This window comes from Chionomys nivalis, chromosome 18, assembly GCF_950005125.1.
Source record: "Chionomys nivalis chromosome 18, mChiNiv1.1, whole genome shotgun sequence".
Taxonomy (NCBI): domain Eukaryota; kingdom Metazoa; phylum Chordata; class Mammalia; order Rodentia; family Cricetidae; genus Chionomys; species Chionomys nivalis.
In genome coordinates, this window is record NC_080103.1 from 15,615,645 (window position 1) to 15,638,608 (window position 22,964).

At 48.3% G+C, this 22,964-nt stretch overlaps 1 protein-coding gene across 1 annotated transcript; it reads right to left on the minus strand.

Moving 5' to 3' along the window:
* Positions 1-1,080: 1,080 nt before the first annotated feature.
* On the minus strand, positions 1,081-14,378 carry Cd2 (CD2 molecule). The gene is made up of 5 exons (XM_057793876.1): positions 14,285-14,378; positions 13,856-14,161; positions 8,668-8,898; positions 5,472-5,594; positions 1,081-1,776 (listed from the first exon to the last, which is right to left on the minus strand). Exons 1-5 carry the CDS (start codon positions 14,337-14,339, stop codon positions 1,460-1,462), a joined length of 1,032 nt encoding a protein of 343 aa, XP_057649859.1. The 5' UTR covers positions 14,340-14,378; the 3' UTR covers positions 1,081-1,459.
* Positions 14,379-22,964: the final 8,586 nt, after the last annotated feature.

The window sequence follows — 22,964 nt, forward strand, 5'->3', positions numbered from 1 at the left end:
TCTCGTGTCTCACACAGACTCTAGTACAGCATCCCTGGAGAGGTCAATGACCATCAAATGAATGAATGAATAAATGATCAGTGAAGAACCCAACAGTTGCATGTTAGATGTGTCCTGTGTCATCCATAATACTACAGGACAGCAGAAGAAAAGTAGGGAACTGATATGGAAGGGATGGAGGGATGGAGATAGAAGCTGGTGTATCAGGACGGCCAATGGATCTGAGTCCATTGCTTGGGACAGAGACGCTGAAGAGAAAAGGTCTCAGGTCAGAGACCCTCTCCTCTCCTCCTAGTAGATCCTGTGATGACTACTTTGCAGCTGAAACTAATGTTTGATGTTACAAGGACGCTGGGTTCTAAACAGAGACGCCCAGATTCAAAGGAAAACGCAGCCGAGCCCTTGCAGGAAGTCCCAAGTATACTCAGTCTTTGTGGTTTACCCCCAGAACTTCCTGCCAGTACTTACCCAGGCTTACTAGGCCTAGGAAGCCAAGGAGAAGGGGGCAGACTGAGCCACAGGCATGCCACCTATGTTGCAAAGCAGGTGCCTCCAACAGGTCAGTTTCCTTTTGAAAACCAATTGAATGCTTTTCTCCCTGATTCTCCAAAGGTGTATCTGCCCTACCTGGTCTGCCAGGATCACAAGGGTCACCTGCTGCACTTAGGACTGGACCTCCTAGCCTGCCCTTAGGCTTGCTGCCTGATGGACTTCTGAGGTCTCCAGTATTCATAGACCCTCCCCACTTTTCACTGATAATATCACAGACCATTGTGACCTCATTTGATCAAGGAGTGAGACTCCATGGGCACCGGTTGTTGAAGTGTGGGCACGGAGGTGTCTACATGGGGTACCGGACTCCCTTTGCAGTTGACATGTATGGGTCAGTTCTGGTCATTCAGATGGGGATTCACGTGCCTCCAGTGACCGAGTGATTCAGATTTGACGCCATTGCCACCCCAGCTAGCCTCTTTCTCATTCTGTAGCTTCCCCTCCCAGACCCCGGTCCCTGTCTAAAATAAGCAGACACCGTAGCAAATCAAATTTTTATTTTATCCAACTCAAGGGAAGTGACCAGTGTCCATCAGGATACCTGGGGAGCTCAAGAGCCTCTGCCCAGGTAGGCTGCCTGTAAGACATGAGCCAGTGGCCATGTGGTGGTTCACATGAGCACAGAACCTGAGAGGAAGGCAAAGCCTTTGGGCTGCTCATCCAGCATCCTTACATCCACATCTGTCTTGTCTGTCTGTTCCTGATGCGACAGATCTAAGAAGAGGCTGCAGATTCCAAAGGCTAGATAGACCGCATGCTGGTGTGGCTGAACTAGAAGGTACCACTTGACTATGCCCTGCAAGTCTTGGGAGGCGTTTGGGTTCTACTTCTATAACACAATGGAAGAGTGAGCCTGCACCCTGGGAGAAGAGAAACGCACACAGCTTTTCATGGGAAACATGCCTTTCTAACTAGGGGGTGGCAACGGAGCATCTTCTCCATCCCTACTGGGAGGTTTTGGTTGAACTCGAGGTCTGGGCAAGGGAGGGCCTTTCTGTTGGTGAGTCTGTGTGCCTGATGGAGGAGGTCTCTTCCTCTGCTGGTGCTCACGGGTACGGTGGGTTGGAGGCAAGGGACGATGGCCAGCTGTCTGCAGATGATGGCCAGGTGGAGGAGGAACTTGGGAAGTTGCTGGATTCTGAGCTGCTGCGGCTGGGGTTAGGTATGGCTTCGGGCCCCTTTCCATGGTGCTGGTTCTGGGGGGTTTTATCTCCAGCTCCTCATCTGTGATGGCAAGACAATGGCAGTATGTGAGTAATGTAAGTGCGTGTGTGTGCGCACGCGCACACATGTGCATGTGTATGTGTACAGATAAGCATACATGTGTGTGCCAAGGAATAACCTCTGATGCCATTCCTCAGATACTGTTCACCTTTCATGTCTTTGAGATAAGATCTCTCTCTCTTTCTCTCCCTCCCTCCCTCTCTCTCTGTCTCTCTCTGTCTCTGTCTCTCTCTCTCTCTCTGGCCTACAACTTACCAGGGAGGCTATGCTGGCTAGGCAGAGAGCCGCAAAGATCCACCTCTCTCTGCTCCTGGGACTAAGGTCCCACCTTGCCTTTTCAATATGAGTTCTCTAAGACCAAACTTTGGTCCCCATGCTTGCAAAGTAAGCACTTTAGTGACAGAGCCACCTCCCCCACCTCACAACGCAACCACTGAACATGTCTTCTGAGATAGGCATCTAACCAGATGCTTCAGGAACTGTGAGGAGGAGAAGGGAAGTTACCACCGCCCTCTGCAAGTTCTGGGTGTTTCAGGGGAGAGAGAAATGCTGCCCACAGGTACAGTGAGACCAGGTGCCCCTTCAGAGCTCAGAAATATGAGGGAGGAGGACACCCGGGTGCAGAGCTTTGTGTCTAAGACACAAAGTGTAGAGTGGGTACCCGATCTGAGAGTTCTGGATGGATGCTGCCTGGAGATAATCAGCAAGATTGCTAAGCAACAAGACACATGGTTGGAGCCCACTGTGACAGGTCTAAGTGGCCATGATGGACATTAGTGGCTATATTTCTTCTGCAGGAGTGTCTAGGGTAGGGTTGCCTTTTGCTCAATTTGATTGTCATACAACCTACACTTTGTAAGGAAATTGAGCGCCCTCCAAAACGTCACTAGAACCCTTAAGAAATGGCCTAGCCCCTCTGAAATTCATAAGCAAGACCCACCATCTTGAGCTTTGGTGGGAAAGATGGCTCCTCTCCTCACACTTTGGGATTTTCTGTTTTGTGTGACTTCTGTCCAGGAAGGCACACCTTAGAACGCGTAGATCTTACACTGGTTTTGAAACCACACAGGAAATCTGTGGGAACACTCAGCTACCAAAGGCCTTGGGGGTCACTGCTGGGTCCCTTCAGGCCACATTTTTGGCATTCCAGTCCCTATGTGCTCAAGGTCATCCCCAAGGAGTCAGGGGGAGCTTCTCTGTGGGGTATATGAGTGGTTGCTGACTCCTTATACAGATATGACTTGAGAAGCACGTCTTGGCATCACCTGTGGGCAGATGGTGATGTCACCAAGGTGACAGCCCTGACTACTGTAAATGCATTGTGAGCGCAAAGGCTCAGAGTCAAACACAGTGGGTTTGACATCTGAGTGACCTGCATGCTCTAAGCACATACATAAAAAGACACCCCGAAGCCGGGTGGTGGTGGTGCACGCCTTTAATCCCAGGACTCAGGAGGAAGAGGCAGGCGGATCTCTGTGAGTTCGAGGCCAGCCTGGTCTACAAGAGCTAGTTCCAGGACAGGAACCAAAAAGCTAAGGAGAAACCCTGTCTCGAAAAATCCAAAAAAAAAAAAGACACCCCGAATGACAGAACATGTCATTTATGCCATCTTCAGTGCACCCCTCAAAGTGACTGTGGTCCTGTTTGGGAGGCTGTAGGTGAGACTTAGACCCTAGATATAGATCAGCAGGTAGCCCTTTATCTATAGTGGCAAACTCAGGTGACCCTGATGGCTCTTCGGCTTGGTGGCATCTTGGTGGCATCTTGTTTGTCCCGTACTTTCTCCACATGCTCTATGTGTTAGGCGCTGCTAAGCCACAGTATTGACTCAAGCAGCCACCCTGCCCTCAGTAAGTGACAGAGCCAGGCTACACAGCAACACTGTCCTCAGAGTGAGGCTGCACATCTCGTTTTCAGCCCCCGCCAAGGTGGAGGACCACCAGAAGGTGCCAAGAACCACGTGAGAAGTGGGAGCGTAAGAGGTGTGACTGGATGCTGAGCTGTCACACTGAGCTTGGCAGCCAAGCTGGCTCTGTGGAAGCTGTACCGTTGGTACCATCTATGCCAGCCACTCGTGAAGAGCAGGACCGACCGTAAGGCCCAGGTAAAGCCTCTCCAGCAAAATCCACCGCTGCATAAACATCTGTTCCAGGACCTTCCATGTTCTCTCCCTTTCTTTCAACACTGGCTCTTAGCGACTCAGCTCAGGTCACGGATGCGGGTAAGGAAAACCAGGCCCATGAGTATCGAGTTTAAAGAGGGGGTGTGTAAGAGCAAGATAAGACTTCCTTGAAGTTCCAGGGCTGGGTTTCTTGCCTCAGCCTAGTCAGCTTTAGCCTATGGGCTGAAGGTCTGAGAGGTGGTGAGCTAACCCGCTTCTTCATCTGTGTTAATGTCTGCCGTGAAGACCACGAAATGGGGCATGGCAGTGAATCTGAACACTGAACTTGGCTCCTGGAACAAGTCACATTATCCATGGGAGACATTGTCATGTTGTTCTTCCTAGTCTGGTGGTGGCAGAGGTGGCCTTGTCTTGGGTGACACCTGAGGTTCACCTTGGCTGGATAAATGTATCTGATCCCTGGGTCATGAGAGTGGACCTTGTAGGGAGGGACGGGGACAGTCTGAGCAGAGATAAGGAAGTCACAGGGTCCAGGGCTCTGTGAGTCACTAAACTATACTAGCTGGAGAACCTGGGAATGACATGAAACATAAAAGGGACCGAGTGAAGAGAGACATATGTACCTGGGGCCCAAGCTGGGGAAGTGGTGTGTAAGATGACAAGATGGGGGTGTTGGCTTGAAAGGAGAACTAGAACAACTCTGAGAAATGAGGTGTGAAAAAGGAAGCCAAACCTAGAGCGCATGGGGCCAGGGGCCATCACTGCTGGGTGTGGGCAGACCCTGCCCGTAGCCCGTAGGCTGTACTGGAAGTCGCTACTGTGAGCATTCCTGGGCCTAGAGACCTGCAGAGATGGGACCCAACCCTGTGTGAAACAGACTTCCCACCCATCTAAAGGCTGCTTTTACCCCCAACATCTGCAGTGACATCTGGACACTGCCCCTGACACATTGTCCCTTGGGTGGTTGGTCAGCTCCCTGCATTGTATCAGCAGAACCAATTCCTGCTTCATAGACTGCAGGACAGGTTTGCATCCAGGAAGCCATACTCCCAGCCTGAAAGCATCCTCCCTGAACAGCCAGTCGGGACAAGAAAGGCCATCATCCTGATTTTGGCTTTCTATTTTCTTGCAGTGCTGGGACTTGAACTGGGAGCCTCACACACACTGAACGGGTACTCTACACTGGCCCACTCCTGGAGTGCCTCCTCACCAGAGACAGTTCTATACGCATTCCAAGAGCTTGCTTTGAGTCATCCAAGGTCAAGACATTTGGGGTTTGGGTGGAAATCTCTCTACCCTTATGGAAATGTGTGGACCATTCCAGGATCTCCACACTAGCCTTCCACCAAGTCAGCCTCACCCAGTGGATTCTGGGAAGGTACACAGCCTGGCCACAGCTTCTCAAAGGTCCTCTGTTGTTACCCCCAAGGACTGTCCTTCAGGAATCAACCTGAGCGCACAACAGAGCCAACTGTAACCTCTGGCCCCGACCTTGCCCTTCTGACTCTTTCTTCCCTTTGCAGACTCCAGGAGAGAAGTTTCACTGTAGAAGTGAGGGGGTGGGGGGTCTTACCTTTTCTCCTCCTGTTCTGCTTTCTCCTCTTGCAGATACAGAAAGTAAGCAGCGCTCCAAGGACCACGAAGAGGAAGCCTCCTGCGCAGGCACCCACGATAACATAGAAATGCAGACCTTTCTCTGCAAGAGAAGAAGATGGCTAAGGGAGGGTCTTGGGCAGAGGGCCCCTTTCGTCGTTCCAGCCTCCTACAACAGACAAATAAAAGAGTTCCAGGGGACTTTCCACCTCACTGAAGCTGAGTTTCCGGAGCCTGGAGTAGTGTGTGAATCTTCAAGGGCTGAGGACCATGGCCAGCCTACCTCACCCATCCTCCCTCTGAGCAGAGCATCCAAGTTCTAGAGAGGGAAGATGAGTTGCCTGAGACCTAACAAAACCTTTCCCCAAGTCGAGTGTCCTCCAGTCTCAGTGTGCAACTTTTCTTCCTCCCAGACTCTCCCTGGGCCCAAGAATGCAGTCTAGACACTCAGTGGTTAGCAGGGGCTTATGGGGTTCTGGTTCCTTCACCCACCAAAACAGTGAGGAAGAACAGAGGGAACTGGTATTGGGATTATTGAGGGCAGTGGGCTTAGCTTAGCTCTTCCAGGTTAAGAACTGTGTGACCTTTGATAAAATGCTCCACCTCTCTGAGTCTATTTCCTTCTTTGTCAAATGGAAACATCACGACTTACATCACAGAGGAGCTGTCGGAAGTCAGATCAGATAATGGGTGGAAAAGTGCTTTGTAAACTGTAAAACAACACCTAGATGTGAGGGCTTGCTCTTGCTAGACTCTGCTCTGGTGTTTCTGGTAGCTGTTTCCCAAGAGGGGGGCTAAGCCATCTGGTCTCTGTTGAGTCAATAAGCAGTTAGCAGCTGGAGCAGGCGGTCAGAGGACTGCCCTGTGGAGAGAATGGACCGGGAACTGGGCCCAGCCCCACAGAGGCAGGGCTCCAGCCAGCCCTGGGAAGTGAATGTTAGCCACGAGGGATGAGGCCTGGGCAAGCTGGAGGCCAACCAAGCAGGGCAGAGCTTCAGCCCGTGCTGTTGGTGCTATGGTTGAGGGTCTTCCCTTCCTCCAGTCTCCCCCTCACCCTGTCTTCGCTCACCAGCTGAGAACCTCTCTGGGTACTGTCTGTGTCAGGGCATCCCTCAACACCCCTGAAGCTGCTTCAAGGATGGCCCTGTGGGCTTGGACTCAGGGACCTTCCAGCCCTGTGGGCTTGCCAAAGGCCAGGGAAGCCAGAGCCAGTCTCTGTGACTGAGTGGTCCCCAGTGTGAGCAGAGTTGGCAGGGCATCCTGTCCAAGGTAAATCTCTGGCAATCCACCCTTTGGGTCCTCAGGCAGGATGTCCACTCCTTCCCCTGGACACTCTTGAGAAGCGGACATAGCTTCCACCGTCTGGTCTCAAGTTTACCCAGGGCAGCTCTGGGGGCCTGGTGGTGCTCCTGGAGGGGACATCAGTGCCTATGGTTTTGTCATAGGTCCTTGGGCGTCTCATTCCAACTATCCTCCTCTCCCTCACTTCCTCTTGGGACATGCGTGCCTACGTTTATGTGAGGGAGCATTACTCCTGGGCCAGACTGCTTCCTCCACTTAGGAATTTAAGTACAGACTCAAAGTTAGGTTCCTGTCTGCCTTGGCCTTTAGAATGGGAGGAATATTTAAATCTCCTTCAGGGTCGCCAAGGGCATCCCCAGATATTCCTCTTTCTCCTTGGTGACCTTGTCCTGGGCCAGTTTCAGCTTCTGCTCTGAACCACAGATTAAGGGACCTGCACGATCCTGCACCCCCAGACCTTGCGTCCTCTCCTTCCAGGGCTCTCCCTCATTGATAAACGCTTATTTTGATTCTGGAGGGATCTAGTTGCAATAAATATGAAGCATGAGGTTGCTAGATAAAATGCACAAGGACAGCCAGTTGAATTTGAATTTCATATAAACAGTAAATAATTTTTTAGGATCAATAAATGTCGTTTGTTGGTCCATTGACTTAAGTCCACTGTCTCTAATACAGGGCCTCCAGAGAAAGGAAAAAGTTTTTGGAAACAAGGAGAGGCGGCTTCACCCCTCAGGCCCTTGTGATGGGGAAATGGAGGGTGGGGGCAGGGAGGTAGGAGAGAGCCGAGGAAATGCCATCTGAGCGTGGCTGGCAGACTCTTGCTGCCTCCGGTGACCCCCACCTCCGGATGTCTCCCTGCTGGGTGAAGTGAGACAAGTGTCACTTGCAGAAGTGATGGGACAACCCTCCTGAGTTTAGGCTGTCACTGCACTCTGGGACACTGGCTCATGCGCTCAGGTTGTTCCAACAACCATGTTGTGAGGCAGCTCAAAGTCCCATGTGATGAGCCGGGGGGTGGGGGGTCCCAGGACTTCTCATACAATACCCTGGCTCTAGGGCTGCTGTTCCCTGTGGACCGTGAGAGCAACCAAAACTTGCCATCTAGATCTCTGGCTTCCAGACTGGAACTGTGAACTCTTATCAGGCTTCTCCTCAAAAACCGTTGCTGGGGGCTGGGCACAATTAGGTGCCCCTGTAATCCCAGTGGGAGACCGAGGCAGGAGGATGACTACGAGTTGGAAGGCAGCCTAGGCTACATAGCAGGACTCTCCCAAAAAGCAAAGCAAATGAAAATAAAAACAAGAACAAATTCCTTCAGGAGCCGTAGCAAGCCTGGGCTCTGGCGATCAATTAGGCCTTTGGCGTTGAGGGCTGACTGGAAGCTGTGCAGGGCAGAGCTGCTCTCTGGGTGGCAGGAAAGGTGTGCCTCTCTGTTCCCCAGTTCTGCTCTCCCCCGCCCTGCCTCCCAGGCCTAGATCCTCATATCAGGGGCTGAGCAAGAACCCTTCCGAAAAGAAAGCTTTAAATAGAAGCCAGAATCCTGGTCCCCAGCTAGCCGAGGTGCCTTGCACGGGTCAGGCTCCCTCCTGAAAGAGTCTCCCTCTTCAACCCTGCCATCCTGCCTTCCAGGGGAGGCTCCTTACCTGTCCCAAGTCAAGTCACATCTGTGGGTGGACTGCCAAAAAAAGTAGCCAGGAGCCCATCTCCCCAAAAGGTTTCCAGGAGAAATAGCTGTCTTTTCAACTCCCACCCTGAGCCATACCGGCTTCCCAGCCCAGGCACTGAGCAGCCAGAGTGACACCTGTCATAGCGCCCTGGGCCTAGCAGGTCACCCCTGTGCACTTGGGCTACCCTGACCTCTGCTCGCTCCATACCTGAACAGCTGACCTCCACCGTGATGGATTCCTCGCTGACCTTGTTTTTTGCATCGCACTTGAATGGTGCCTTCAGGCTGGTCCATTTGTGGCTTAGGATCTTCTGAGAGAGGCTGGTAAGAATTTTATTTCCTCGATACAGCTTTAGTTCAAGGTCTGTTCCTTCCTTGACCTTACAGATCAGCGTCGTGTTGCTACATTCCCAGGAGATCTCTGGCTTTGAGACCCTCTCTGAAAGAAAGATTCCATTTTTATTAGGCAATTTTGGGAAATATATATATATATATATATATATATATATATATATATACACGATCTCACCCTGTAGGCCAATCTGGCTTAGAAGTCTTCTTCCTTCTGCCTCTGCCTCCTGAAAGCAGCAATTACGGAACTATGCTCCCATGTATAACAGCTGTGGGTTTTTTTTTTAATCTTAATAAATATGCCTATTAACATTGAATCAGTTTGCTACCAGGGGAGTTCAAAAGTTTGTTTTGTTTTGTGTCGGCATCTTAAGATAGCTCAGGCTGGTCTCAGACTCACTCAGTAACTGAGGATGTCCTTGAATGTCTGGTCCTCCCACCTCCACCTGCCGAGTGCTGGCATTCTAGCCATGTGCCGTATGGCAGCTTTTATGTGCTGGGGACCAGACCCTGGTTTTCCTGGGTGTTAGCCAAGCATTCTACCAACTAACCTACATTATACTGAAATCCTCTGGAAAATAATTTTATTTAATTGACAAAGACCATCTTAAACAAAATCATTTCTGGTAAAGTTCACAGACATGGGATATAAGTATGAAGAAAAAGGCACCTTAACTGATGCTTATATACTGTATGCACACTCAGCTGTTTTCACACGCGTGGAGTCATTTGGTCCCAACAGTATGGCTCAAATTTGTCTTCCCTTTTACAGGTGACATGCCCAAAGCTTTTTGACTGTCAAGCAAGGCCTGGCATTAGAATTTCCCTTAAATATGACAACTCGGGTCTGCAGAGATAGATAGTTCGGTGGTTAAGAACACTTGTTGCTCTTCCAGCGGACCTGGGCTGGTTTCCCGTTTCCCCACAATCCAGGATGGGCTCATAATCACCTCGTTTCAGGAGATCTGATCCCTCTTTTGGCCTCTGTGGGCACCTGTACACATGCAGGAGACCCATAAACACACAACACGTACATACACAAACAAAATTAGTTTTAAAAAAATATGGCAGGCCAGAAGAACCCTACAAAGACTTTCCAAGTCCAGGAGTGTAGCGAAGGTCAACCAGAAGCTCCATCTTGGAGGAATGACTATGAGAGGCCCATGGCCTTAGCTACTCACTGCCCCACTGCATCCTGGGAGCAGAGGACCAGGATGGGAGTGCTGATGGGAGGGGGTGTCGAAGAAGCCAAAGCTCACCAGAAGAAAGGCAGCATCTGGGAACGAGGGAGGCCTCTGCCATTTGCCCCGCGGTGCTGAGTTAGTCTCTGGCCTTGTGGGGCCCCAACTTTAAGAAACAGGAAAAATATTCCCTACCTGTCTCAAACCAGACAACCTGTGGCCACGCCCTGGAGTGTCCCCAGAGGCGGGTCTCACATTCACAACGCAAACTCCTCGCCCCTCCCAGGGGGAAAAGGCCCTGACTTTGGTGTTGGTATGGTCAGACCCAGGGCCCAGCTCCCCACATCCCACCCGAGCACCCGCTTCTCTTCCCTTCCTGCCTTGCTTGGTTTCCCGGGACCTGTCATCTTCTCACTCTCTCAGTGGTCCCCATTTGTTACAAACGGCAACAGTGAGTTTTTCCGATTTCCTCTCTCTAGCGCTCAGACGGCAGTGTCCTCCCTGCGGGCCTCCCCAGTCTAATTCCATTTCCGCGCCAGCATAGAAGCATGCAGCTTCCTCTCCATCCCCAGATTCTCGGTATCTCGGAATAAAGAACCGGTGCCATCAGCAGCATCCGGCAGAGCAGCGTGTAGTCTCGGGGCGGCTTCGCAGGGGCTGCTTGCCTATCTTTCTAGAATGAAAAGAAAACGTCCTCCTAGAACGAGAAAACGTTCTCCTAGCAACATCCAATCTTTTCAAGAAACGCTGAGCAAGTTTTAAAAGGCTATCAAGGCAATTGGAGATCACCTGCAATTCTGCTACTTGTGGTCATTAACGTTTCGTTATATGTCTTTATCAAATATTTCTTATGCACAAATCCATAATATAATATTTTAAATTAAAATTAGATTGTGTACCCGGAGGTAGGGAACAGTGTTGAGGGTTGAACCTGGGGTCTTGGGCGTTTAGGCAAGAGCTCTACCACTGCACTGTGGCCCCAGCCCATGAATCACGTGATTTTACAGCCCACCTTCTGTCCTTTACTATGGGATTATATCACTACATTCCCTTCCCCTGGGCATCAGTGAATGCACGGCTCCACCATCTTTGTAGCTGGCACTCCTGACCGAGCTGCCAAAGCGCCAGCTTTGAAATGCCCATAGCATTTTACTTGTGCAAACCCAGTAGTAAGCAACGTGACTTACAGACAGTCCCCCTGGAAAGCAGCTCTCAGGAAGTGGCATGAGTGACTGAAGGCTGTTCTGAGATGGGGCTTCTTTTTTGTTGCTGTTTTGTTTTGTTTTGTTGGGTTTTGTTGTTGTTTTTCAAGACAGGGTTTCTCTGTGTAGCCCTGGCTGTCCTGGAACTCACTCTGTAGACCAGACTGGCCTTGAACTCACAGAAATCCGCCTGCCTCTGCCTCCAGAGTGCTGGGATTGTCTATCACCACCACCGGGCTAGATATGGCTTCTAGAATCATCTCCTTCTCCAGTGCCCTGCATTGATCCTTCAGCTAGCTGTCTCATAGAGGAAGGAGGAACCTAGGAGCATAGAGAAACAAAGTGGAGGGGACCTCAGCCCTGAGGAGACAGGCGTGGTAGCCCAGGAGTACAAGGCACCTTCACACCCCTTGTTGGATATTGCAGGCCTCATAAGCACCCCTGACAGAAATATCTGAAACTTTCCAAATGCAAAACTTTTTGCCCACAATGCAATACCACAAGTGGAAATTCTCATAGCATAAGACCTTGTTTCCTGAACAACGCTATTTAAAATACTGTATTAAATTACCTTGAACAGTGCATATGAAGTGTATATATAAGCACAGATGAATGTCATGTTTACATTTGGGCCCTATCTCCAAGATATAGCATACATATATATGCAAATACTTCAAAATCTTCAAAAGGCCCCAAATCCTAAACACAGCTAACCTCAAACACATTACATATGTGATATATAACCCATACTGGGCAGTCAGAGTCGGGGCCAAGAACAACTTTGCAATTCTGGGTGCTATACAATGACGACAGGGCCACAAGCTGAGTCAAGACACTGTGTGGCACTAGCATTTGCATGTAATAATGAAGTCACTGTTTTTAGTCTAAGGGGTCTGGGTTTCCTTTGGGGGCAAACAAAATGTTGCCCATGGTGATAACTACAGAGCTCGGTGACTAGGCGGAAAACTGTTGAACTGTGTGTGGTAACTGGGCAGCCTGTGGGGCACGTAAATCACAAGCCATGAATGAGCTTGCATGGGAGGGGATGTCAGCCTCCTTGTCAAGGAAGCCCTGGGGTAGCATCCTGACTTTGCTTCTGTCCAACAGCAAGAGCAGGGCCAAGTCACTTCTGAGCGGGTCTCTGTTTCCTTATAGAGGAATAGAAGCTTGTAATTATAACTTCTCAAGATTACTGGGTGCTTGAAGGTTAGCAAGTGCCTGGCTTCTCCACAGGAGCCATTATCACACAGGCGTCTATACGGAGGCTCAATAGCACAAGAGGACCTTAGAGCACCATCGCCTGCGGTCATGACACTGGGCATTCTCAGTGCCCATGATAGGTGGCTGTTCTCAGGCCCACCCCATTTCTGGAAAGCTCTCTCTGGATGAGGTTACAGGATTAGGGTCTGGAAGGGAGTCGAGCTGACAGTGTGTCCTGGAGAATGCTTGGTGCCAGGTCCAGGTGTTGAGCACAGAATTGGAGGGGCACCGCAGGTAGGACGAGGGGAGCCCTTTCTCTGGTGACATTTCCCGTATGAAACTCAGGATGTTTGTGTGCTCCCTGACTGGCTGGCCTTCTCAGCTTCCTCTGCAGGCAAAGGGCAGTCTCCCTCAGCTCACCTATTATTGGGAGCTGCTGCTTACCCCTGGGCTCTCAACTTCTGGGACATCGGCTGCCTCTTTCTCTTCCTTCTCATTCACCCAACCTTCCTTGATTTTCTCCCCACATTACAGCCAGCGTGTCTGCATCTCTCCTCGTCTCCAGCCTCCCTTTAGACCAGAGCAATGGTTATCAATGACAACTGCTTGCTAGAAGCAGTTGGAAAGCTACAGATGGCACTGGTGCCCAGACTTTGTGCCAGGGGCCCAGGCATCACTAACTGCTTCCAGTGCTCTTGCTGGTTGTTTGTTAATTGTTTTTCAAGACAAGGTTTCTCTGTGTAGCCCCAGCTACCCTGGAACTCACTCTGTAAGACCAGGCTGGCCTTGAACTCACAGAGACCCACCTGCTTCTGCCCACCACCACCCGGCTCTTGCTGGTTCTTATGTCCTACCAAGATTAAGACCACCCACCACCCTGGTTGGCCTCACTTGGATTACAGTAGAGGCTTTCTAGCAAGTCTTCTCACGTCTACCTTCAGTATCCTGCCCCCTCAGCACACAAAGGCGAAGCCACATAGTTTAGATCAAGTACCGGCAAAATCACCATTCACCTTCACTGCGATGATGTTGAGAAGTCACAAAAGAAAGATGCTGCTCCTTCAGCTCAGCATCCCCAGGCCTCTCCCGCCCTCTCACTCCAGAGAACCTTGCCTTGACCATAGCTCTCCAGACTAGAGACTCACTGCTCCCTGGCCACCCTCTTCTTTCTGAAACCCTGTCTGGCTACTCCTTCATCAGCCACCGAGGGTGCCCTTCTTTTTCCTCTGCTAGCCGCTCCTCTTTCCGACGAATGCCAGCTTTCACCTGAGAATCTTTGTATAGACCCACAGCCACCCCGAAGAGAGAATGAAGCCGATAGACTCGAGGACCACCTCACCCACTGGAGTCTTTACTGTGGGACACGGAGACGCTGGAAGGGAGTGTTACCAAAACACTGCTCCCCAACTTGCTGCATAGCACCCGGACTGAAAACGAGAAACTTCAGAGAGGAAAGACTCACCCAGGACCCTCAAGTCGAACACGTTTTGCAGCTTACTGCTCCCATCTGCGCCATACACCATCACATTATAGATGTCGTTGTCCTCTTTCCTCAGTGTTTTAATTTGCAGGGCTCCATTTTTTAAGACCTTGAATGCTTCTGTTTGCTGAAAATGTTTCCCTGTCTTCCCTTTGTACTGCGCGACCAGGATTTTCCCCTTTTCCCATCGCACGTCGTCGGTATCAGTCACTCGAAAGTTAGGGATGGTCAAATTGACATCATGACCCAAGGTGCCCCAGATGGTATTCCTGTCTCCAGAGACTGCCCCTGGAAAAAGCAAGACGGTTGCCGAGGTCTTGGGACTACCAAGAATCTCTCTCTTTGGCGCTCCCGCTCATTCCGGGGTCTTCGTTCTGGGAAACCCCAGAGAAGCTCCACGTGCCAACTTACCTTTGCTGGAAATGCTGAAAAACAGAAGGAAGCTAGTTAGAAATTTACATCTCATCTTCAGGATTCGTTTCCCAGTGGTGATTCTGAGCTCTTCTTTCTAACGGGACAGCAGCAAAACTGGCAGAGGCCACACCCAGCCACCTGAACCACGTGCCTCTCACGCTGGCTTTCACAGTAGGGAAGAGAGCGCACACAGCCAACCCCTCGGCAAACCACCCACAGGCTGCCCTGCTTTGCCAAAGCAGGTGTTCTGTGAGCTCCTGGGGCGTCTGCACATTCTAATCTTTATGAAACTGTTGAGGCTGGTGGTTTCAGCACCCCACTGAAGAGAACCGCTGAGAGGTCAGTCAACAGAGCTACCCTTTTGTAAACAAGGGCTCAGACTCACCGATACAGCGCATCTCTGTCCTCTCGGCTGCACTGGCCCCCACAGGACCAGGCAGACTCACTGGTAAATAAATGCTCATAAGGGAATGAAATTCAACTTTGTGTACTCTGGTGAGAAACGCTAGAAAATGCACTCGGGTGACATGATTAGAAATAGATTTTTCCCTCTTCCTTGAAACTATTTTTAATATTCTAAAATTGTCCATGTAGGGGCCTGAAAAGATGGCTCGGCAGTTAAGAGCATTGGCTGCTCTTCCAGATGACCTGGATGCCATTCCCAGCCACCGCATGAAGGCTCACAAGCACCTGTAACTCCAGTTCCAGGGGATCCAGCACCCTCTTCTGGCCTCTGTGGTCACTGCATACCAGTGTTGCAATACATCTATGGAAACAAACACACATATAAAATAAAAATGACTAAATATTGGGAGGCTGGAGGAATGGCTCAGTGGTTAAAGAACAATTGCAGAATGATGTGGGATTCCCCTCTGTGTGCTGTGAATATGTTTACTACCATTGGTTAATAAAGAAGCTGCTTTGGCCTATGGCAGGACAAAATATAGCTAGGCAAGAAATGCAAGGAGAGAGACAGAGAGAGAGAGAGAGAGAGAGAGAGAGAGAGAGAGAGAGAGAGAGAGAGAGAGAAAGAGAGAGAGAGAGGAGAAGAGAGTAGTTGAGGGAGATGCAAGCAGTCACGGAAGAAGGAAGATGCCAGAGCATTTCCAGGCATGTGGCGATATACAGATAATTAGAAATGGGTTGATTTATATGTAGAGTTAGCCAGTAAAAAGCCTGAGTCCATTGGCTTCAGGGTGATTTTTGTTTTTTTGAGACAGGGTTTCTCTGTAGCTTTGGAGCCTGTCCTGGAACTAGCTCTTGTAGACCAGGCTGGACTCGAACTCACAAAGATCCTCCTGCCTCTGCCTCCCAAATGCTGGGGTTAAAGGCGTGAGCCACCACTGCCCAGCGTGATTATTTTTTAAATGACTGCAGTACCAGGTGGGATGCATAAAAGCCTCCAGTTTCAGCAGAAAACCTGAGTTTTGTCCCAAACACCTACAAGACATCTTACAAACCTCTGTGACTGCAGTTCCAGGGGTCTGATGACCTCTTCTGACCTTCACAGGCACTGAGCATGCAAGTGGTACACATACATTCATGCAGGCAAAACACTCAAACACACAAAACAAGTATAAAGAAATCTTTAAAAAAAATAAACATTTTAAAAATTGTTTAGGTTATAAAAAGAAGCCAAGTCTCTCCACTATAAATGCTTCCAATCCACCCATCTTACATTTTGCATACATTTCATGACTCTGTTTGAATCTTAAGTAAAGGAAAAAAACTTGTTCAAAAGCAATTTTTAAAAAAATAGACTATAAAATAATCTTTATTTTATTTATGTGTGATGTTATTTTGCCTGCATACGTGTATGTATACCATGGGCACTGTGTTGTTTTGAATGAGAACAGCTCCGACAGGCTCTTATATTTGAATGCCTGGTCATCTTCTGGGAAGAAACTACTTGGGAAGGATTGGGAGGTGTGGCCTTGTTGGAGGTTCGTTACTGGGCATGGATCTTCAAAGCCCATGCTGTTCTGTTCCTTCTCTTGCTGTCTTCTGCTGTGGGTGGGAATCTAATCTCTCAGCTTCTGCCCCAGCGCTACGCCTGCCTACCTGCTGCTATGCTCCACACCATGATGGCCATGGATACCAATTCTCTGGAACTATAAGACCCCCACGAATTCCTTCTTCTATAAGTTGCCTTGATCGTGGTGTTTGTCACAGCTATTGAAAAATTACAGACACGCATGCAGTGCCTGAAGAGGCCAGAAGAGGGCGCATGATCCCTTGGAACTAAAGCTATAGATGGTTGTGAGCTGCCACGGTGGGTCCTAGGAATGGAACCTGAGTCCTCTGGAAGAGCAGTGCGTGCTGAGTCATCTCTCCCACCCTAAGACTATGAAATAACAGCGAATGACAAATTTATAATATCCAGGGTGATTAACCTAGGTGGTTAAGGATGTGGAACGGCCAGGACAAACAGAGCTGATTGGGAGAAGGAAAAGAAAATGGTTGTGTTTGGGGGGAGGGTTAGTGACGGAGAGAGCAGCGCCCCGAAAAATGACACCCAGGGACATCATTCGGGCAAGAGACACAGTGAATATCCAATCTTTTGATTCTTTATAACACAGTGAGAAAAAAAAATCTCCAAAGTCATAATTTACCATTTCAGGTACTTAGAACACCGACAAAACACTACATTTGAATTAAAACATTAATTCCAAGAAAAAAAAATCTAACTGTAATACTACTTACCAGAAACCATACAAAGAGTTTCTATTCTTTTTTTTTTTTTTTTTTTTTTGGTTTTGGTTTTGGTTTTGTATGACAGGGTTTAGGGTTTCTCTGTAGCTATGGAGCCTGTCCTGGAACTAGCTCTGTAAACCAGGATGACCTTGACAGAGTTCTGTCTGCCTCTGCCTCACAAGGGCTAAGACTAAAGATATGAACCACCACCACCACATAGTGAATTTCTATTCTTAAGTGTAGAAAAATCTGCCTATACTTATACTGCATATTCAGAAATAGTAGAGATGGACATTATTGGTCACATAAAAATGTAGAATCTATGCATATACAAAGGTTTAATAAAAATGTGAGAAGTCATGACAAAATATTTGCAATATGTGAAAATTGCTAATATCGAGAATAGGGACATCATTTTTTGTTTTCCTCTTAGGGTACTGAGGATGGAGCTTTGAACACACTAGGCAGGCACTCAACCACTGAGCTACACCTCAGTCAAAGGTATAAATAGTTTCTATCAATCACTAACAAAAACATTTTTTTAAATGGGAAAAAGAAATTATCGATTTACCAAAGAAACTGTGTGTGTGTATGTGTGTGTGTGTAGGGGGAATTGAACCAGGGCCTTTTGTATGTTAGGCAAGTGTCCTACCACTGAGCCATCCCCTCAGCCTTAGAGAAGAAACATCAAATATATAATAAGTGACTAAGAGACTAAACACACACACCTTAGCCATAAAATGCCATCTTGCAGAATGGCAAAGTCATAAAAGATAATTTCTGTAGCAATATTAATAAAAAAAAAACCCAGAGAGAGAAATTAGGGTTCAACCTGAAGGTCAGAAAAGCAAAACAACCAGCCACTGGCTCTTATCTCTACCTCAGTCTGAAATGGCGATCCTGCCTCCAGGAATCTCAGAATGAGACTGAGTGAGATCTGTCTCCTCCTATCTTCTATTCCTTCCTCTCCAGGGCTGGGATTAAAGGTCTGCACCACTACTGCCTAGTTTCTATGGCAAACTAGTGTGACTACTGGTCTGTACGGCTGATCAGTGTGGCTGTTTTACTCTCCGATCTTCAGGCAAGTTTTATTTATCAAAATACAAATGAAATACCACTACAAATAACTAACATTATCATCATTATTATGGTGATAAATATGATCTGTCACAAATGCTAGAAAGAATATAAATTAATTGGTCTTGGAAGATAAGATTTTGAAACTTCCACCAATGTTTTAAAAATATTTTTGACATATTAATTTCAATTTGAGAAATTAATCCTGAACAAAAGAGTGCACAAATATGCAAACAATTCTACTGAGATGTGTGTTGAAGCATTTGGATGATAAAAATGACAAATAACTAAGATACAGAGTACTCACTTTATGAAAGATCATATAATAGCCACGATAGAATGGAGTAAAAGAAACCTATGAGATACAGAAAATTTGGGGCTAGAGAGCTGTCCTCAGTTAAGAGCACTTAGGTCTCTGTAGAGGACCCTCAATCAGTTTCCAGTACCACACTGAGTGGCTCACTCCAGTTCCAGGGAACCCGTCGCCCTCTTCTGGCCTCTGAGGGTAACTGTATTCTCGTGATGCAACCCATCCACATTAAGAACAAAACAAAACAAAATTGAAAAAAGTTCTCACTGTGTAACCTGGCTAGCCTGGAACTCCTCTGTAGACCAGGTTGGCCTTTAAGTCAGAGATCTGACTGCCTCTGCCCTGTGATTGCTGGGATCAATGGTGCACACCACTGTGCTTAGCAGTCCTAGCGACTTTGCATCCATCTATTGTCCTGACTCCACTCTGTGCTCTGTCATAAGGTATGCATGGAAAGTTCTGAGCGGGTTCATGCCGAGCTCTGACAAAGCTCAGGGCTTACAGTGAGAGGCGCTAACAGAAAACTATCTTTTCACCATGTCATTTTCTGCAACATTTACAATTTTGACAGCAAATACAATATTTTTAAGTTTTTAAATTTGTATTTAGTGTGTGCGTGTGTGTGTGCATGCACGTATGCCATGAGCGTACAGAGAACAACGTGACTAGGTTCTCTACTTCCACCATGTGGGCACTGGGGATCGAACTCAGGCAGGTCTTCAGGCTTGGAGGCAGGCTCTTCTGCCTGTTGAGCCATCTCCCCAGCCCAGATCACACTGCTTTTGTAATGAGATCTTTGTTTACATTAAAGGATGCCTAAGACTTTCCTTTCTGAGAAACAATTAGCATGTACCGTTTCTTCTGCTAAGTTCTACATCGCTGGCCACCTGGCCACCAGCCAGCCGCCCAAAGGGGTATGGTGTAACCTTCCCTGCTTCAAGCCATTTGCCTCTCTTCCTCCCCCTTTCCTGTAGTTTCCCACGCTCTCGGGGTGCGGTGCCCCGCTCCCCTCATTGCTAGCCTAACTCTGCTCTTTCCACATCTGCCTCAGTTCTGAATGATGAGCCCGCTTCAAAGGAAGAGCATGAAAAAGGAGGCTGGACAGCTCTGACTGGAAAATGTAAACGTTTTCTAGGTAGAAAGTTTTATTTTTAAGAATTAAAAGACTATATAATAAGAGAAGCAAATTACCGACAAGATACATGGCAAAAGTTAACACCCTTAAAATTAATTTTTTTAAAAATAAGAATTAGGAGGGAAAACAAACAGCTATGAAGGAATGATTCGCAACGGAAGAGACCTCTGGAAAGGGCAGGTAACTCGCTAACAGAGACGTCCGTCCTAACAGAGATGCGTTGTTCATTTAGAAATACAAATAGAGCTAGTTATGTAGCTCAGAGGAGGGAGAGACACTCAGCGGGGCTGGAGAGATGGCTCAGTGGTTAAAAGCTCTGGCTGCTCTTCCAGAGGTCCTGGGTTCGATACCCAGCACTTACATGGTGACATAACTTGTAACTCCAGTTCCAGGTAATCCAACACCCTCCATGGGCACTGCACATGATACACAGACATGCAGGCAAAACACCCATGCACATGAAATAAAGATAACAAAACCTGAAGTGAGGGCTGCCTGTGCAAAGAGAACCCAGTTACAAGCCTGCCAACCAGCAGGCAGGCCAGAACTTGGCCTCGTAGGCTACCTTGACTTGACCAAGGGAAAGGGGGGGACAGAGATCTCAGACAGGGACTGCTTGTCCCAAGGTGACCAGGACAAGTACTGTACAAGAGGCCTGAGTAGCAGGAGGTGTGTTTGCAGACTGAGGTCAGTCCATAGAACTCAGAGTTCAGAGTCCTCCTCTTCCTGCCTTTCCAGTGGAGGAAAAGGAAACATCCTTCACAAATAGACATTTCCTTTATAAACGGTAGTTTCCCTTCTTAAAGGAGACCCTGCACCCTATTTACGGAGCTGTCTTTGCCTTTGCTTGTTTTCATCAGCATTTAGCATAAATAATCCACATTCCCAAAAGGCACGATTTTGGGTGGCGTATTTTGGTATCCTTTATGTCAAACAACGTAAGAATATTTTATTTTGCAAAAAGCGCACACATGGGTGGGGGGGATAGAGAGAGGAGTCACTGTGGTGGGGGCGGGGGACAATGTCTGCTGGTCTGCTTATTGCTGCTATTTTTAATGCTCTTCCCCTGGACGTGTATTGCTTTTAATTGCATTCACCAAGGCTTCTGTGATTATCAATACCTGTCTGCTCTTGGCCAGGTTTTGTTGGTTCAGCTTGGTCACATCTGGTTGGCCCCATCCGTCCACAGCCATGGCTCCATTCGATTCATGGGGACTGTTGTTGCCAGGTGATGCATTTGGATGTCCTTGGCCAGCAATGCACATCTTGTGACAGGTGATACACTCTTTCTCCGTGGACCACCTCCTCCCTGCAGGTCTTCCCCTCCCCTACCTAGAGCTGGCTCCCCAGAGGCAAAACAATGAAGCTTCCTTTTCCTCATGCGCTTGACACCCACACAGCAGAACGAATCAACCTGTGTTACCATAGGCTCCAGGGTAAAGCGTGGGTTCTGAGACTAGAGTCACCAAACCTGGAAGTCCCCTGCGGGGTAGATGTCTCTGAGAGTACATATGTGCCTGTCATCAGCTGAGTAATCATGTGATCACAGAGAAAAACTCCCTTCCCATCATACACTGGATATGTGGCTCCCAACACAGATATGTGTGTCCTTGAGTCTCAGTTTCTGAGTCTGTTGACTCTCCAGCTCACTGGGTCAGATGAGGTGTCACTGTCCCACTGGGTCTGAACCTTAGGACATCAACCTTGCTTTCCTCTGCTTGTGTGTTCCTGTAGGAGAGGACTATACGATATCTCCTTTATATAGGTGATACGTCCCATTGGATTTGGGGGCTGCTGACCCTACACATGACTGTAACTTTGTTTCATTTACAAATTAGGTCCAATAGGAGACTAACAAGCACTTAGGACAAAACTGAGCAATCGTGGCAATATGCTATAAGAAAAGTTATGGAAAACAGTTGAATTGTTTATTTCTGAAAGTTTCCATGTAATAGTTTTGGACTGTGTTTGATCTCAGGAAGCTGAAACTGAAAAAAAGGAACCCCCAGATAAGAAGGGGTAGTGCTATACGATAATGCTCTTGTACACTGTAAAGATTTATCAACCGTATTGGTTTAATAAAACCCTGATTGACCAGTAGCCATGCAAGAAGTATAGGCAGGGCAACCAGACTAGGAGAATTCTGGGAAGAGGAAAGGCAGAGATACAGTCATCATCCAGATACTGAGGAAGCAAGATGAGAATGCCTCACTGAGAAAAGGTATAAACATGACTAAACATAGAGAAGAATTATGGGTTAATTTAAGTTGTAAGAGGTAGTTAGTAATAAGCCTGAACAACAGGCCAAACAGTTTATAATTAATATAAGCCTCTGTATATTTATTTGGTATTGAATGACTGTGGGACTGGGCAGCCTGAAGCTAGATCAATCAATAGGGCATGAGACTCTTAATCTCAGGATCATGGGTTTTAGCCCACGTGGTGTGAGAAGTGCACCATCTCCCTCTGGCTCAGCCCCACCTGTCAACCCCCCAATCACAGGTGCCAAGCTGGGCCCGGGTCCTGCTCAGACCCCACCACCCACTGTTACCACCACTGGTCCCAGACCACCTTCACCCATGATGCAAAGCAACAGAATCTCAAAACCAGGACCCCCAACAACCCCTCGACAGACTGGTGGCCCTCCACCTCCACCTGCTGCCATCACCGATCCTGAGCCTAAGCAAGGCCCGGGCCCAGGCAGTCCGAAAGGTGGCAAGATGCCTGGTGGACCTAAGTCTGGAGGTGGTTTGGTCATAGGTGTGAGGGCCAGCCATAATAAGCTAAGTACGGGCAGGTCACCCAAAGGAAGTTCTTTACTTCCAACCATTATCACCTGCCAGAGTAGAACACAGCCATCTGTAAATGTAATAAGAGGCCCGAGTCTCAGTAGTTTACTCTGAGGCAATAACTGGTAGCAGGAGGAACCACAAACTGAGATTACCTGACCACCACCCAAGACCATTCAAAAGAAATGCCTAACATTCCAAGCACTGTAGATAGAAACACCTGCCAGTGCACATTCACCAGGACACCCCTAGACAATAGTCAGCCAATCAGAGGTCCTGAACCTCAGAAACCCCTCACCCCCACCTTTACTACTATAAAAACCCAGTTCTAATTGAGCTCAGGGCTCTCCAGTTATTCCAATACGTTGGACATGCAGAGAGACCAAGTTTGCAAACTTGACTAAAATAAAGGCTCTTTGCTTTTACATATGGGACTCAGTCTCCTTGCTGGCTTTTGCGGGGACTTCGCAGATTTGGGCATAACAATAGGCACTTCTGGTGGCCACCCAAAGCCACCTCACTGAGGTGGTAGGGAACCCCACGTTGGGAGCCATTTTCAGACAGAAGCTTTTGTCTCGCCTGGTCCACAGACATTCAGTCCCAAATAAACACACAGAGGCTTATATTAATTATAAACCATTTGGCCTATTGCTCTGGCTTATTACTAACTAC